This window comes from Carica papaya, chromosome 6, assembly GCF_054855325.1.
Source record: "Carica papaya isolate Zhongbai chromosome 6, ASM5485532v1, whole genome shotgun sequence".
NCBI lineage: Eukaryota > Viridiplantae > Streptophyta > Magnoliopsida > Brassicales > Caricaceae > Carica > Carica papaya.
In genome coordinates this window covers 30428219-30445755 of record NC_142314.1, presented here as the reverse complement: position 1 = coordinate 30445755, position 17537 = coordinate 30428219, and the positions used below count along the sequence as shown (strand labels likewise).

Genomic DNA, 17537 nt, shown 5'->3' with positions numbered 1-17537 from the left:
TTATTTTATTTAATTTTATTTTTATTTATTCAAATAATGCTACTATATAAAGTTATATTTGAAAATCTAAAATTTATTTAAATTTACTTTAAGCAGAAGATATTTAAAGTATTTCCTAAAAAGATAAAATTGATATTATATATCAATATAAATTTAGAATATATTATTTCATTTATTAGTAAAATAAATATATACATTCAATTTTTTGTTGTGGTAATATAAACTTTCTATAATTTATAAATTTATTAAAAAATTAACCTAAAATATAATTTTTAATTTCATTTTATTTATTTTAATTTGGTTTCCATTTCATTTCATTGCTGAGCTATCTCCTCGTACAAAGCGTAATTATAAACTCTTTATGATTTTGACTCGTTGTGGAAAAAGGAAAAGCCAGGACAAAACGACTCCCGTGAAACAAACGTCAGTGGAGGGAGTTTTCTTCCATTTATGAAATTTCTCTTCTCCGATTCCCGCTGACTCTATATAGCTTTTCCAAAGCTCATAAAGGAAGAAGAAGTGGAAGAGATTGAGGTTATCCGCAATTTGCTGAGAAAAAATGGCGTTAAAGATCGGTCCCAGGGATGTCACTGGTTTCAAATTTTTGTTCTCTATCGCAGTCATGTATGGCTTAATGGCGGCACTGGTCTACTGCGTGATTCACCATAAGTTCATTAGGTCGCTAGGCGTCGACGCACCACTCGATCGTTTTTCTGAGGCTAGAGCTATTGAACATGTCCGATTCCTGTCCGCAGAGATCGGTGGTCGTCAAGTAAATAAACAATTCAATAGTATTTTGCCTCATAATTAGTTCATTCCTTCTGTTATTAATTTCCTTGCTATGATTCCTGTTTGGTTGGTTCTGTCAGATATTTCATTTTGCATCATGATTAGTTCCTTCCTTCTGTTATTATTAGTTTCCCTGCTATGATTCCTGTTTTGTGGTTCTGTCCGATTTTTTTTTCTTTGGACTTTGGGAAGTGAAAGAAAACAAAGGAACTTATATGTGATTTTGGAAACCGAACGTTCATATTATTTAATTGAAGATTCTTGGTGGTTAATGTAGGAGGGACGTCCGGGACTGACAGAAGCTGCTCGGTATATTAAAGGGCAGTTAGAAATGTTAAAGGAGAGAGCTGGATCCAATATAAGGTTGGTGTGATTCTTTTATAGCCTTTTTTTGCTGGTTTCTTTTTGAATATGAAGTCATGATTTTCCGTTTTTAGTGGGCTGGTCCTATTACATCTAATTAGTAGGTATCTGTAGTTAATTTTAATGTGCACTTTTAATGTATTGTAACCACGAGGAAGTTCCACTATTTCACTGATGTACTGTAAATTGTTATTTTGCAGAGTTGATGTTGAAGAGACTCTGGTTAGTGGCTCCTTCAGTATGATGTTTTTGGGCTACAGCATATCACTTGGATACAGAAATCATACAAATATAATTATGAGGTGTCTTTCTTAGCTTATTTGGATATATTTGTTGGTTTTAGTCCATGACCTGAGAGAATAACATAATAATTGGAAAATCTTTAAATGGCAGTTTCTTTCGCTATTAAATTCAAAAGAAAAAAGATTTGTAATTATTAATTGTGATCGCATAACATGCATGCAAGTGGTGCTGCTTCATTTACATTCTAAGGTTTGATGTGAAAAATTGAGAAAAATAGGAGGATAAAAAGGTCTTTTACCTAGTCGAGATATCCGACGGGACCACAGCTTATGTTTCATTCCTCAGCTTATGACAAGAAGTATACACTGGGCTATTATAAATTTGTATGAAGTACCTTGGTTACTTAAGTAAAAAACAGTCTGCAGTAACAAAGTTTAATGCCGATGAATATAGAACTAAGACCTAGGGTGTGTGAATTAGCATTGCTGCAGAATTTATTGCATGGATGGAAGGTGTTAGATGGGAAAGGTCTAACATTTTACTCTGACCACAAGCATAATCGGCAATTCCACAAACCTGCTTTTAGTGGCAACACAAAGCACATTAAGATTAATAGACATTTCATCAAGGAAAATGTAAGTGGTATTTTGAACATATACTAAGTGGTTCTTGAGACTAGTTAGCTGATGCTTTTACAAAAGGTCTCGACAGTATAATTTCGTGGATTGATTTGCAAGATGGGTATGTGAGACATTTATGATCATTTTGAGGAGCAGCATTGGCTATCATCCGTACTTTCATAGTTCAAAATTAATCTACTTTCTTTTTGTACTGTAAATATCTTTCGCGTATAAGGTGTGCATCCCTTGAATATTTCCCTTTGAAATTTTAACTGCCCATAGCTAGTTATTTTGTACAGAAATCAATTATATATATGTAAAACTTCATATGATAAACAACACAGCATTATTCTCTTCCTCCGTTTTCATGATGTTTCAAGACATAGCAATTAAGAGGCACAATGTTTTTGTGTGTTTTTGGTTTCTATGGTTTTAGGAGAATACTTTGTCCTTTGATCTTGTGTGCTCTTTCTTTATTAATTTGATATTTTTCCCTATATGATAAAAAATCTAGAATCCTATTGAGGAAGTAAAAATTGGAGAATCATAGAATGTATTACAGTTTACGCATGAATGATAGCCACTCGGTTACTTGGTGGTGGTGGTGGTTATTTCAGTGAAGTGCAATTGATAATTGATTGAGAGAATGAATATGCTTCCATTAGCCTTCTTTTATTTTATAGCATTTGGTTAAGAAACAAACATCTTCATACGTATTTTGTTGGCAACGTTACCAATATTTTGATTATGCTTGAACCTAAGTCAGAAAATTTGGATACCATTTGAGCAAAAAAATTGCTCTTCTGCTACTTTTAGAAAATGAAAATGGTAAACAACCATGAAAAATTACACCCACAGACTTGGGCGATATGTGCATCTCTCAACTAGGGCATTCGAAGTTCAAGTTTCCTTTGCCCAACTATTTCCCATCAAGAAAAAAAAGAAAACTATGGTGAAAATGTTGGAGGCAATCCCAATGCTTTTACTTTAAAAGCTTAAGAGATCAAATTATTGTATTCCAAATTTCCAGTTTATATATATTTTCTCCACAACTATGATCAGTAATCGATGTGTATCTCTAGGTGTATTGACAGGGATTATTCTTTTTACCTTGCTACTTTTTTATTAAACTTAACTTTTATTTAATGGCAGGATATCATCGTTGGATTCACAAGATACTGACCCCTCAGTGTTACTGAATGCACATTTTGACAGTCCACTTGGCTCACCTGGTGCTGGTGATTGTGGTTCTTGTGTTGGTGGGTACATTCTGCATCTAAATCAAATTTTGGATGTTATACTGGCTATTCTTGTTTAATCAAATTATAATATCTTGTTTTCTGCATCTGCAGCATCTCTGCTGGAATTAGCAAGACTTAGTGTAGATTCTGGCTGGGTTCCTACTCGACCTATTATTTTTCTTTTCAATGGTGCAGAAGAACTTTTCTTGTTGGTAATATATTATTTTAATATATTATATACCAAAAAAATCTGTAAATGGATTATTTATTCCAAAATTACGCAATTTCTAGGTTTCTGTTTTTGATATCAAATTCATGAATTTCTGCATAGATATCTTTTTGACTAGGGAGGTCACTTTAGAAATTAGTGTTCTTTCAGATTTTTGTTTGGTTTTTGTAATTTATCAAAATCAACATCTAGCAAGGTTCTGTTTTTCATGCAATGCTTCTCTTCCGTTTTTTTTCCTGGTTAAGTTCTTCTGTGCTTGACACTGTTCTGTGAAGTCCATTGTTCATGCAATAAAATTCTTGTATCTCTTACAGCTTCCTTTGTTATCTTACTGTTATTTACCATCTTTCTATATGAATTATAAATGGGGCATCTCCTTAATTCTTTTTTTCCTGCTGCTGTTGATGGATCATGGGCGGGGTATAAACAGCATACGTTAAGAAAAAATTGATAATTCAATTGATTGTTATTCCTAATTTTATCTCATTTTACAAAATTACCAGCACCTGATTGGTTCTGTGCGCCTGTGTGGACGTCTTAAATTTGGCCTTGCATCTTTGTGGTGTATTACTGTGTATTTAATAATGTTTCAGCTTGCAATCCCAACTGGCATGATGTTAAAAGTGAAGGATTTTATGCAGTTTCTTTTTCTCATAGCGTAAGGATTTTATGCAGTTTCTTCTCACAAAAGTTGTTTATGATATGTGAAAGTTCCCTTGAATTTGGTTTTCTGTTGCTGTGTTTTCTTTCATTTTTGTTGCCTCTATTTCGTAATTATCGTCCAAACTGGTTGTATTAATAGTAAGACCAATAAATTTATTTTGATGAATTAGATTGTAGGAATTGAATTCTCATCTTGATTTTCCTTATCAGAAAAATCTAAATTGGCTTCTATACAGGCATATTGGGGGAAGTTGCTTTTGTCATCTCAACAAGAGCTGTTTCCTTTCCCTTTCTTGTTATCAAGATGAATGGTAGATTTTTTATATAGGGAAAGGATGTGTCCGCATATCAAACTGTTGACTGGTTATAACTTACCTTTTCCTTAGAAGGTTAACCAGGCTAGCCTTTTCTGTTTCTTTCTCTCTTAATGTCTGTGCTTTTCTAGTTTCATTTAGTTCTTAATCATTCTGTTAGATTGATTATATAGGTGTAAAAATGAATAGGAGTGCTATAAATCATGCTTGTTGGAACTCTTTTATGAATGTTTGATTAACTTATATTTTGTTGGAAAGTAGAATGTTGACAATGAGCTGCGAGATGGATTATGCTTGTGATGATCTCTATTTGGCATTTTTGCATATGCTTGGTGGCGGGACATGAATTCATTTGATTGTTTGTAGGGATTACTGTTTGACAGGGAAGCATACAGGCTATGAAAATCAAGAGGTCATTAGCTTAGTTTCTTAAATGACCTAGGATCCGGTCCTTATTTTCGTAGCCTTTACTTTCATACTCATAAAGTTTGTTGCTTGTGTTGGTATCTTGATAATGGCATTTAGTTTAATTTTGTACGAACATTTTTTATTTGTTTCAGTTTCCTTTTTAATCCAAAAATATTTAGCTATTATTATAAAGCGTATGTCGCTTAACGGACATCTTATATTTTTCCATCCATATTATTTTTAAAACCCAATTTTCAAAAACAAAAACTAGTGCATGTGTTGGTGCCTAGTGCACCTCCATAGAGTTATTAGTGACTCATTTAGAATTGGAAATTCGAACATTTTTTAGGAGGTTTACTGTCATTATTATGACAGCAAGGTTGGTGGCTGATTAAATTTGGGCTTGGCAAGGCATCTGAGTCAATAAGCCTAAGAAGCTTTTATCTCCTATCCTCTTGGCTACCTTCTAGGTTATTTGGAAAGGAAAGGAATAAAAGGGCGGGCTTTTGGGGGTACTGATCCTATATTAGTTTTGGTTCAAGACCCTCTACATTCTGATTAAGGGCCATCCTCTTTTCTTTGCTGAGAACTTAGGGAACCTTATTGATAGTTTAATTGGTTTGTAAACCTTGCTATAATTGGGTTAAACCCCTCGATGTGGTGTTAATATAACCACCCTTTCAAAAACTTTTTTGCTGAACTTTGATGATACCTACATGCATGCCAAAAATGGAAAATATTTTTGCAACGTTACTCAAACAACAGAAAAAAATTTCACTTTTTCCTTCATAAAGTCATTTCCACAAACTAACTGAGTCATTAACAGTTAGCAGCAAGAAAACAATAACAAAATCCCTGAGACACAAAAAAAGAAAGGCCTTAGGTTTGCCACAGCGAGGAAACTCAAGCCTAAGAAATGATCAAGTTGTTACAATCTGTACTGCCATAAGTTGTTTAGTTAATTGCCACTGCTATTGTTTGGACTTTTTTACATTTCAAAGCTTATTGTATGGAGTTCTTTTATGACTTTTAGGGTGCACATGGCTTCATGAAGACAAATAGATGGAAGGATTCGGTTGGTGCTTTTATAGATGTGGAAGCATCTGGGACAGGAGGTCTTGGTAGGCTATACCTATTGCTATTTCTGCAAAATTTAAAAATTTGAAGATAATAGAACATATCAACTTTCTTTTATCTTAGTAGTTAAGTTGCTTGATGTTGTCTGGAAAAGGTGTTTCTTGTCTCGAATAATTCATTTATAGCATAAAAAATTCATTTAGAATATTTTTCATTCCTCTAGTTTTTTAAATGAAGTGAGTCCATAGCTTTTTTTTTTTAAATAACAAGTGTAAGAATATCATTTAGGTATTGGCACCATGAATGTCATTCCTATAGTCTGGTCTCGAATCATTCATTTACTACTTGTGGATTAGTCTAGAATTTGTTCTTTTATGTTTAATTTACGTGTCCTGTTAATTGCGTCATAAAGTGATGTAAGATCTCTTTGTTGAGTTGTTCTCTTTTGAAAGTGTAGATTTAGTCTGTCAATCTGGACCTGGTTCTTGGCCTTCCCATTTATATGCTCAATCAGCTGTGTATCCCATGGCACATAGTGCTGCTCAGGTCTCTCTCTCTCTCTCTCTCTCTCTCTCTCTCTCTCTCTCTCTCTCTCTCTCTCTCTCTCTCTCTCTCTCTCTCTCTCTCTCTCTCTCTCTCTCCCTCCCCCCAACCCCTCACATTGTTAGTTTAGTCTAAAACCATTTGATTGGTGTCACTTATCACTTGATATTTTCTGTTGACTCTTATTCTGTCCTTGAATGATGAAATAAGATCCGCTGTCTCATAATCTCAAATATTGCTTCAATAATATTTACACTCTGTTATTAGGTTTTAATTGTGAAATCCATTTATTCTGCCTCTCAAATTCAGTCCTGTTCCTTCCTTCCCTAGACCTTTTCTTCCTTTGTTGCCATGCCTTACTTATGCTGCTGTATTGACTGGCTTTAAGTGAAATAACTAAACAGTCTAATGCTCTTTTTTCCAGGATGTTTTTCCTGTTATTCCTGGTGACACAGATTACAGAATATTTTCCCAAGATTATGGCAGTATTCCTGGCCTGGATATTATCTTTCTTCTTGGTGGTTATTATTACCATACATCCTATGACACAGTGGATAGACTATTGTATGCTTTACTTCTGCTACTTTGGTACATATTTACTTATATGATTTTGATTTTGATATATTTTGCCCTTAAGCATGTTGGTTTGATGGAACCTCATTAAACCAGACCTGGAAGCATGCAAGCACGTGGAGACAATTTATTCAGTGTTCTCAAGGCATTCACCAATTCTTCTAAGCTCAAGATTGTCCATGAAAGAGGATCCCTTGTGGCTAATGCTGATTATAACAAAGAGGAACGAGCTGTTTTCTTTGATTACTTAACTTGGTTCATGGTATGCTATAATAGGCGGGGAAATTGTGCTTTTTGTGGCTTCTATTTAGATGACAAATAAATCAATTATTTAAGTGGTATTTTATTTCTTCTGTGGTGATTGTTAATCTTTCAGGTATTCTACTCAAAAAAGGTAGCTTTGGTACTTCATACTACTCCTCTTGCTATCTTCCTTGCTATGCCATTCTTTTTGTGTTTGCTAAATCCTGGGTTACGGTCTTGGTATGCAACCTTCTGGGATTTTCTGAAAGGTAGAAACCTTTCTGCTGATTTGTGTATTTTGAATAGTTGCGATTTTCCATCTTTATTGTTAGTTTTGCCATATCTAGGTTGCATAGGTGTTTTTTCCATGTTACAATTTTTTTATATTAACTCCATAATCTACAGAATTTCCTCATAATAGAAGCAAAGTTTTAAATTTGCAGGAGTAATGCTTCATGCATCCGGGATTATACTTGCTATTGTGTTTCCCGTTGCCTTTTCAGTCTTCAGATTGCAGTTCTCCAGTTATAGTATGAGCTGGTTAGATCTTTTTCAATAAAACTAGTTTCTTGTTATGCTGTTTTCATATAGTTCTATATATGTATGGATCATAGGTTTTTTTTTTTTTTCTAATTTTGAAATAGGTTACTCTAGGACTTGTAAGTATTGCTGAGACATGTTGACATGGTGGAATCAAAATGCAGGTTCTCAAATCCATACTTGGCTTTTATGCTGTTCGTTCCCTGCTCGCTTGTTGGTTTGTTACTCCCAAGACTTGTTTTGAGTTATTTCCCACCTTCAAAGGATGTTAGGACATCAAAAGAGGTAGAATTTTGATTTGATTGTTCCTTAGTAATGTTGATGAGGCCAAGTTTGTCATAGAAAACATGAAATCTTATGTTTATCTTGCAGCCACTATCTGAAGAAGTGAGGTTTTGGGGAGCTTTTGGATTTTATGCTTTGTTTACTTTGGTATGTAGTGCAATGAATACTTGTCAGATAAAATATAACCTTTAAGATGTGTATGTTATACATCATGTAAGTTACAATGGTTAATCAACTTATGAAACAGGCTTATCTTGTTGCTGGGCTGAGTGGTGGATTCTTGACTTTCCTCTTGTCAGCTTTCATGCTTCCTGCATGGATCTCCTTCCGCCTATCTGTCAGGTCTTTTGGCCATCAATCACTCTGGTATGGCTTTCAATTATTTAGGTTTAAGTTTTGCATGTTAACCATTAAAGTGCATTATTTCTTTATATCAAATTTATTTATATAGAAGAATTATCTATATCATTTGCTGCTTAAAAAAAGAAAATCTATGTCATTAGCTTCTTGGTAGTGTCAAGTCAAGAGAGTCTTAAAATATTGTTAGCATATTAACAATATGAATACACTATTTTTATTGGGGGAAGCTATTGATTTTGTGGCACAGTAAGTTATTGTACATCAAGAATCTTTTTTAATTTGCTAATCTCGAATAGAATCTTTTTAATTTTATGGAAATAAAGTTCGTCCTGATTTGCTTGTGCTTATTATTATTTCTTTAGCATCAAAATCCAGATCTTATATGAAAAAGTTAATTAATCATATGAAAAAAAAAAAAAATTAAGACCTGATATGCTGAAAGTTGTTTTTTCCAGGTCAGCAATATTTTACGTGATGCCTCTAGTACCGTGCCTTTTATACGCAGTTTATTTTGGTGGTTTTCTTATACAATTTTTTATAGAGAAGATGGGCATGATGGGAGCAGTTCCACCCCCATATGGTTAGTCTTTCTGAACTTTTTTTAATTCTGGTTTGTATTTAGAAGTCAATATGATCGATTCGGTGCAAATTTTGATCTTAAAGATAAATTATGTGAAGGTCCTTATGTTTTGAGATTAATTGTGATCAGGTCCGTCATTTTTAAAAAATTAACTAAATCCTTATGTTTTCTCACTTCTATGGGAAATAGAAAAATACTACAAATCTGCAATAGCCTTTCCTAAAAGAATAGCCTAAAAGTGCTCTTCCTTCTCTTGGTGGTGCATGCACATGACAACCCTAATCTCCCTTTTGGTCCCTCTGTAACCCATTGAACATTATGGCCAGGAAATGTCTGCTCTCTTCAGCTTAGCTTCACCTCATCTGCTAGCTTCTCGTCTCCTCTAATTCTTTTCCTCTTATTTCATTGTTTACCTTTCAGCTCCTTTTATCAAATTCTTCTACTTTTCAACTCTTTCACCTATCTCCTTTACTTCTACCACCATTTTTCTATCACAGGATCAAGACCCCATACCTCAACAAATAAACCTTGGACAGCTCTCATAAGTCATGTAGAGCGGCCTAAGCAGATTCACTACCAAAAATACAACAAGCATATGGGCTACTAAGACCAAAAATCAAAACGGGCTTGACTGACTCCATAGATGGTTGTGACATGGAGGCCCAGACAGGTTTTCTGAACAGGGGAAACCAGAACTGGACAAAAAAGAGTGTCGTTCAAAAGCATTTATTGAGGAAGAATCAGGAGAACGGGGCATTGGTTAAAAAGTGGAGTAGAAATTCACGACATTGGATAGAGGCTAAAATCAGTCATCATCCTCAGCACCCATCTACAGCGTGTGAAGCACAACCTTCTGATGATGCAGGCCTTACAGGAGAATAATTTGGCCCTTTATATACACAACTTTAGGATGAAGAAAAGGATCCTAAATAATTAATTAGATAAGCATATTTTTACGAATATATCCTTCTATAAAAGTATTGTAAATATAAAATTTCCAACACTCTCCATCAAATTGGTGAAGAGACATTGTACATGCCCACTTGTTAACAATTATCTGAAGTGCTGGATTGCGATTTTTAGTGAGCATACTGCAAGTTGAGAGTTGATGGGCACATAGAGTGTGCAAATCAAGCCATTGTCTAATTTTTATTTGATAAAATGTTCGTCAATGTTAATGTGCTTGGTCCTACAATGTTATACCGAATTGTAGGCAATGTTGATCTCAGATTTGTTGTCACAATAAAGTATCATCAGACCATCTCACTTAATCGTCAAATCTTCCAAGATAATCTTTAACTATAACAGCTTGCAAATTCCTTGTGCTACTCTCAAAATTTCTGATTTTGCATTTGATCTTGCTACCACATTTTACTTCTTGCTTCTCCATATAGTAAGATTTCCTTCAAAGAAGGTGTAGTACCCTATTATAGATGCTCCATCCACTATTGATCTAATATAGTCAGCATCAATATAGGCTTCCTGTACCAGTCCGATATTAATTTTGAACATGATGCCTTTTCTGGAGTTCCTTTCAGGTAATTTTATACTTTGTATACCTCCTGTAGGTGCATCTTTTAAAATTGTACATGAACTGACTTATTACATGTACTACATGAGGAACACTGAACCTTATATGAGACAGATAATTAAGTTTCCGACTAATTTTGATACATCTCCTTATTGATAAGTACATTTTCCTCTGCCAAGCCCAACTTGTGGTTGGGATCTCTTTGTGTGTTTGTAGGCTTACATACTAGCTTGCCTATATCTTTCAAAAGATTCTGATATATTTTTGTCTTTCATGGACACCAAGGTAATAAATGTCGAGGTCATGAGTCTAATCAATTTCCTTTCTGCTGGAGTCATGAAGAAGGAAATGGGCCGTTCACTTTTTAGATTTAGGATTATGTGGACTCAACAGGATATATTTTTCAAACTACTGAAAGAATGGTGGACGGATTTCAATGAGGTTGGTTTGGGTGGGGGGGGGGGGAGGGGGGTTGTACAAGGTTATAAGATTGTTGAGTATATTAAGGAGAAGTTCAAGGCGTGGAACAATGTTTTGGAGATGTGAGAGTTAAGAAACAATAGCTTCTTAATCAATTTGATTACTTCGATAAACCAAGGTGTGAAATGTCTCTTCCAGAAGATGAGCGTTCAAGATTATCTGCTAAGCAGAGGAGCTTGAGGATTTTTTTTTTAAGGGAGAGATTAGTTAGTCCTATGTAGAGTTATATGGGCTAAGGATGGTCCTGCTACAACTGAGCTTTTCCATAGTGACAAATGGCAGATAGCGTAAATTATGATAAAGGAGCTAGGAGTGCAAGGTAATGACATCATTTTGGACCTGTCCTCTCTTGAGTTTGAAAAAACTGATTTTTATTAGAAAACTTTATGAGGAAAATATGGTTGCCCATTTATTTAGGGCTTAGATTGGTTCCCACTACAAGAAAGAAAAGCTAGTTGGTTGGAGAGACCATTGAAGGAGGAGAGATTAAAATAGCTGTCTGCTATCTAGCAAAACTAAGGTCAAGGCCTAATTGTCTTTCTCTAGGTTTATTTCAAGCTTGTTGGGATATTAGTGAAGGGGATACCACCTTAATGGTAAAATTGGTACTAGTATAGACTTTGCTTTCTTTCTTTTGTACTAAAAAGATGATTCAGAAAAATTCTTGGTGATACTATTTCCACCATATAAAGTGTTTTTTCTTTGGCAGGCAGCCAATTCTCAATGCATCCCTTGCTGCTAATGAAGTTGCGGAAGATTTAATAAGGCAAAAGAAAATTGATTTTTAAATTTAGTTTTGTGGAAACTTTAATTTTACTTGTTTGCCACCTGTCAAATGACAATTTATTTTGTTTAATATTCCATAATTGCTATTCCTAGTATAAGATAGTTTGTAGTATTTGGGAAGTAGTTGTCATGTCAATTTGAGTAATAAACTCATCCTACTATAATGGAATTAATCGGGGAAGTATGCCAAAGTTGCTTTGAGTACTTCACTCTTGGAGATCTTTAAGTATTATCAAAGTAACAAGGAAAACATGGTAGCAAAGGTACTGGCAAACTTGTACTGGATCAAACATCATGACTTGATTTGCTTGAATTATTCTGCCAAGACTAGGAACCGGCAACCTTCAGTTCAGGTGGCCAGTTGCTTCCTTCTATGTCTACAAGATAGTGGCATGCCTCAGGTTTTGTACCCTTTGATATGGGCTTGAAGTAAAAAAGAAAAAGGAACCTTTGACTAGTCCTTTCTCCTATATAGCAATCATGATCTAACATATTTGGTTGTAATTATCTTCATTTGATTACCATATTTGGTTGTGATTATTTCATTTGATTAATATCTGCTTGCAGGGTATTACCTTCCTGATGCTGTTGTAGCAGCAATCATTGGACTTGTAACCGGTTGGTGTTTTGGCCCTCTAATACCTGTCTGTGGTCATTGGCTAGCCAGGGCATCCATCTTGAAATTCTTTTTGCATCTTTGTGTGCTTGTCTTGGCACTATCATTGCAGTTCTTTCCCTATAGCAGAGATGCACCTAAGAGAGTTGTTTTCCAACATACCTATGTTACTGGAGGTACTAGAATATGCAGTTGATACTCCAATGTTGTTTGGAACTTTATCCATCTAGAAGATTGTTTCTGCTCATGATACATTCTCAGGAGTGCATTGTCATGTTATAACATTATTCAAAGTCATCTTAGTTGGTGATTTTAAATTTTGGGTTTCACTGTCCTCTGAAGTGACTGTTTTGCTCCCGAGATTGACAGGTGCAAATCAGATTATCGACTCAAGCTATGAATTTGCCGTGGTTGATTCCAACTCTTTGTTGTTTCTTTCCAAGTATGCACCTGAAATGGCAAAGGAATTGCACATTAGTTCAGGAATCTCTTTCCAAACTGCAAATATCTCCCAGAGGGAGAGCTGGTTGGTACGTGGTTTTAAGTTCCAGGCTAAAAGTTTGTTCACTTTCTTTTCTGGAAGAACATATTTCTGCTTGAATCAAACTATTTATCCTTCTAAAAGCTTGTTACTTGTGTACTTGCATGGAGCTAATCCTCTTCTTTCTGCTCCTACTAAGTAAGGAAGTAAACTTCTACCCAAAAGTTTTTTTTATTTACCAACAAGCTGTAGAGTTGCCCTGTAATGCATATATATGAGGCGTTCCCCTTCAAGGATTCCAACCTCTGCCAAAGCTCTGAATTGTTTCCATTATGAGAGATTCCATGGTAACCTACATGTCAATAACAATACTACAACTCTCTCTCTCTCTCTTTCGTACACAAACACGCACATGCGGTGGACACGTGCATTTCCCTCCTTAATATATCATATTTGAGGTTTATGTTGTAATAGGTGGTCCTTGTACTGCATAAGGGGTTCTTGCTTTCTTCAGTGATTTTCAGGCTGTTATCCTTAAAGAACATATAAAACAATATTGTTTTTGTTCAATCCGAGGCTAGTAAGTATGTTTATATGCATGCCAAAAACTAAATTAGATGAAGTTGTCATTAGTTGCAACCAATTGTGAAAATATTTGTCTGAAAATCAGAAAGTTGTGGTTAAACAATTTCTAACACTGTTTCTGTGACAGGCACTTTATCCAGCATCTTTTTTGATCAGAGGTTTGAAGTTTCCTGCTAGAAGTGATGAGATTTCAAAGCGATATTCCTCTTTTCCCTTCTTATTTAATTACAGGCCTCAAGAAATGTCAAGTAATGGAAGTCGAAGAGTTTATTTGGAACTTTCCCTAGGGTGAGTTAAGCTAGAGGCATATTTGACCAATTGGGTGATATTTATTTGCATAAATTTGGTTCGTTGAGTATTAGGATGTATCTAGCACTGATCAAACATGGGATATGGAAGCTTAGGTCACTGAATGTATTATTTTTTCAGCATTTTGCATAAGTGTGATCTTCGATATTTCTTTAGCTAAGTATTAGGTGATGGAAAATCCATGTCCTGGCCTTCTTTAGTTATTATCCAGTTGTTGTTCAAAATTGATCTGTCCAGTGAAGGCTTGGAAAATTGTTCAAACTATGTGAATTCTAGCCACTTCTTTAATTATTCTCCAATTATTGCTCAAACTTGAGCTTTCCCTTGAAGGCACTTAATTTGCTCAGCTGGCATACTTTTAGGTTTTTGTTCTTGTTATAATTTCATACACCTTGAGCATGTTAGAATATAAATGATAAAGTTGAAACATTTTCTATCAGATTAAGTTTTAAAATAATTGGTCACTTAATCAATGGGTTAACAGTTATGGTGATAGAATATAAGCATGTGCTATTTGCAGATTTAACCTATTAATCTACAATATTAAACTCATATGATTTTTTACCAGTGGAATAAACGATTGCCATAAGACATGATTGCTTTGAGTTCTGTGTGGGCCCAAACAATATCGAAAAAAAAGGATTGTATCTTGACTATTTATTACGAATTTTGATTTTGGTAACTCTAATATTTCATGTGTGCAATTTCAATGTAATTGGTAAGAAAGATTGGTTCTCTTTTGGTTTGCTGTATTTATTTCACATGTTTTTGGTTGGAAAAGAATGACCTCTAGAGATTTTTATGAGGCTTTATAGTCTAATGGCCATGGGTTACTTAAATTTTAAGTTGTCTTTCCTTCAGCTCCTTGGAGGAGATTTGGGTTACAGTTCTTAACATTACCGGCCCTTTATCTGGTTGGTCATTTGCAGATAATAGAATTCCAGGTACCTAAGAAGTTACTGCTTCTGTTTGAATTTGGCAAGAATATCCATTATTTCATGTGCTTTAACAAGCCTGGAAATTTTTGCAGCTCCAGAAGCAGCTGATGGTGGCCCACCATCGTATATTTGTAGACTTAGCGGAGGCAGCAACAAGAACTGGACCTTTTGGTTAGAGGTAAAGTCTTTTCATGTTTTTTTTTTTTCAGAAGAAAAAGAGAATCCATTAGTGCAGCGCCAGGAGAATATAATTACGTATAAGGAATTTGCACAGAATTAACGGACAAAGATATCTGTAAAATCTCCTAAATCATTTTCATCTAACAAGGATGAATAAACAAAATACACAGAAGTTTGGAACCATAAATCTCTTAATTATGTCAGGAGAAAAATGCTGTTAAAAGTTAAGTTGATGTGATGCAACCTTATTTGTTCTGGAATAGACTTTGAAGCACATTTCTCCTATGATTCTGTTATCTGCTACACTCTTCTAACCTTTGACTTCTTCATTTATTCCTTTCACCTCTCCGTTTCACTTGACAATTGCTCAAGTTTTCTTTCCCTCTCATTCTTCTTTTCTACCTTATGCTATGCTAACTAGCACACTAGTATGTAATAGTTAGTAATTCTGTAGGCCTATTTCCTCTTCACCACCAAACTTTGCAGATAGTAGCTCCTATGGAAGTTTAGCTAATAGATGAAAGAACTTGCTGACATGGACCTTTAATTCCAAACTGCTTATCTGTCTTCATGTCTAAACAATGTTTTATATTCGGTGCTTAAAGTGCTTCTGTCATGGATTTGCAATCTTTAATAAAGAAAGGCCTAGGTCTGTTAAAGTTGATTTTTCTGTCCAAATGCCTAGGCTTGTTAAGTATAGGCTCATTCTCTGAAAGTGTACTCTCTATATTCCACATCCTGGCACTAGAATTATTTTGGATTTAGAAATTTTGGCCCCAACATTCTTCGATACACCTGGTTGCCTCTAGAGACTATCAACATTTTGATAGGTTCTCTTTGCCGAATGCATCAACTCTCTGTGCTTCTATCACTAATATCATTTCGATCTTCAAACTGCACACGAAGCAGGGCCCTAGAACTGGCAACACCATCCCTGCAACAGCACTGGCCTTCCTCTTGATTCTATTGGATAGTTTAAGTGGCCCCATTTATGATAGAGAGAGTACTAATAGTGAATGAGCTAAGATATTGAAAGAGATAACCAATAAATCTTCCTTTAAAATTGATCCCTGGTTCGCCTACAAGTTTGTTTTTTGTCATCCAAACAATTACTTGATTGATTTAAGGTGAATTGTAGGCTAGCAGCACTGAAGATTTGAGGGTGGATGTGGCTGTATTGGACCAGGTTCTGGTCGATGGAACAAACAAGTTGAAAAGCCTTTTCCCTGACTGGGCGGATGTTATCGCTTTTTCTAGTTTTGTTTCGAGCTATATCTTCTAGCATAAATATATGTTGGACGTACTCAATCTTGAATAATCATATCATTACATGAAAATAAAATGGGTTGATTATATAGTTCAATCTTCATATTTTAGGTAAACTTTGTTATTGTTTTGGATTGGTTAAATGCATTTTGAAAGGCACAACCCTTGCACAATTGTGCCATTAAGAACCTAATATTCTGATTACATAGTTCAATCTCAATTAAAGATTTTGTTTGATCACTCAATTAATGCTCTGCTAATTTATCTACTATATAACATGTTACGTCATTAAAAATAAATATGCACATATCAATTAAATTAATTTTTAACTTTAAAATTTTATTAGCAATAAAATATAAAATAATTTATTTTTATATTTATAATAGGAAATAATTTAATTCAACATATATATATACACACACACACACTGTTTGAATAAGATTGATATTTTATATTCTTTCATTTATCATGAATAAATAAATTATTTTAGTTAAAGTTATTTGCTATCAGTGAATATAAAATAAAAGTATTTTACATTTTCAAGCATTTTTATAATTGATTATATGATATAGTGCATATTTATTTGACGTAACATACATACATTTAGATTAAATAAAATAAAACTATTCAGATCTAACAGGTAGTTGGATCCTCTACATGCATTTAGCCATTCTGTCCTCGTTGAGAAAAGGTGCAACTTGGTTCTTTTTCGTCCCAATTGACTAAGAGTGTAAATTTGGAGTCAATTAATTGAAACCACATTTAACTGATCTTCATTATATTAGTTGTTTTGGTTTTATTATTATTCAGTCGTTGGCTTCGCTTGCGAAATATGTTTAACCAAAAAACTTAAAATTTAGAGGCATATATCATGACGAGTTTTCGAACTTTTCGGGCCATATGTATAAAATATCTAACTCCTTATAATTCTGCATTAACGACTTGGTGTTAAAATCTGTACTTTGTTTTCAAATGTATGTTCTGAAAAAAGTTGATTTTTGATTATTCCACTTAACCAGTTCTGTTCAGTTGCTAACTAATCGAATTCAATTTAGTTTCCACTCTATTTTAAGAAATTCAGGGTTCAATTTAGTCAAACTTATATAATAACCTCACAATCCATGTGGGATCACGCTAAGAGCAGATTGAAATACATGTTTGAACAACTTCGACCTAGCTTAACTCGGTAGGGACCAAGGCTTGGTTTGGTCCAATTCAGCTCGAAGCCCAATCCTGGCCCAAAATCCAGGAATAAGCAAATGGGTAAGTCTGGCCTAATCAATACTCATTTGGG

At 34.5% G+C, this 17537-nt stretch overlaps 1 protein-coding gene across 1 annotated transcript; it reads left to right on the top strand.

Moving 5' to 3' along the window:
• Positions 1–362: 362 nt before the first annotated feature.
• Positions 363–16334, top strand: LOC110815965 (Zn-dependent exopeptidases superfamily protein). The gene is made up of 21 exons (XM_088221952.1): positions 363–772; positions 1067–1152; positions 1353–1454; positions 3168–3274; positions 3368–3468; positions 5904–5991; positions 6405–6493; positions 6915–7054; positions 7160–7325; positions 7440–7575; positions 7750–7846; positions 8011–8131; positions 8219–8278; positions 8379–8497; positions 8947–9071; positions 12436–12660; positions 12854–13014; positions 13678–13838; positions 14721–14803; positions 14890–14975; positions 16116–16334. The coding sequence occupies exons 1-21, from the start codon at positions 560–562 to the stop codon at positions 16257–16259; spliced, it is 2610 nt and encodes an 869-aa protein (XP_088078078.1). The 5' UTR covers positions 363–559; the 3' UTR covers positions 16260–16334.
• Positions 16335–17537: the final 1203 nt, after the last annotated feature.

Coding starts and splice junctions, on each gene's coding strand:
- LOC110815965 (XM_088221952.1), top strand. CDS start 560: ATGGCGTTAAAGATCGGTCCCAGGGATGTCACTGGTTTCAAATTTTTG. Junction 773..1,066: donor CAGAGATCGGTGGTCGTCAA/GTAAATAAACAA, acceptor TGGTTAATGTAG/GAGGGACGTCCGGGACTGAC. Junction 5,992..6,404: donor ATCTGGGACAGGAGGTCTTG/GTAGGCTATACC, acceptor TTGAAAGTGTAG/ATTTAGTCTGTCAATCTGGA.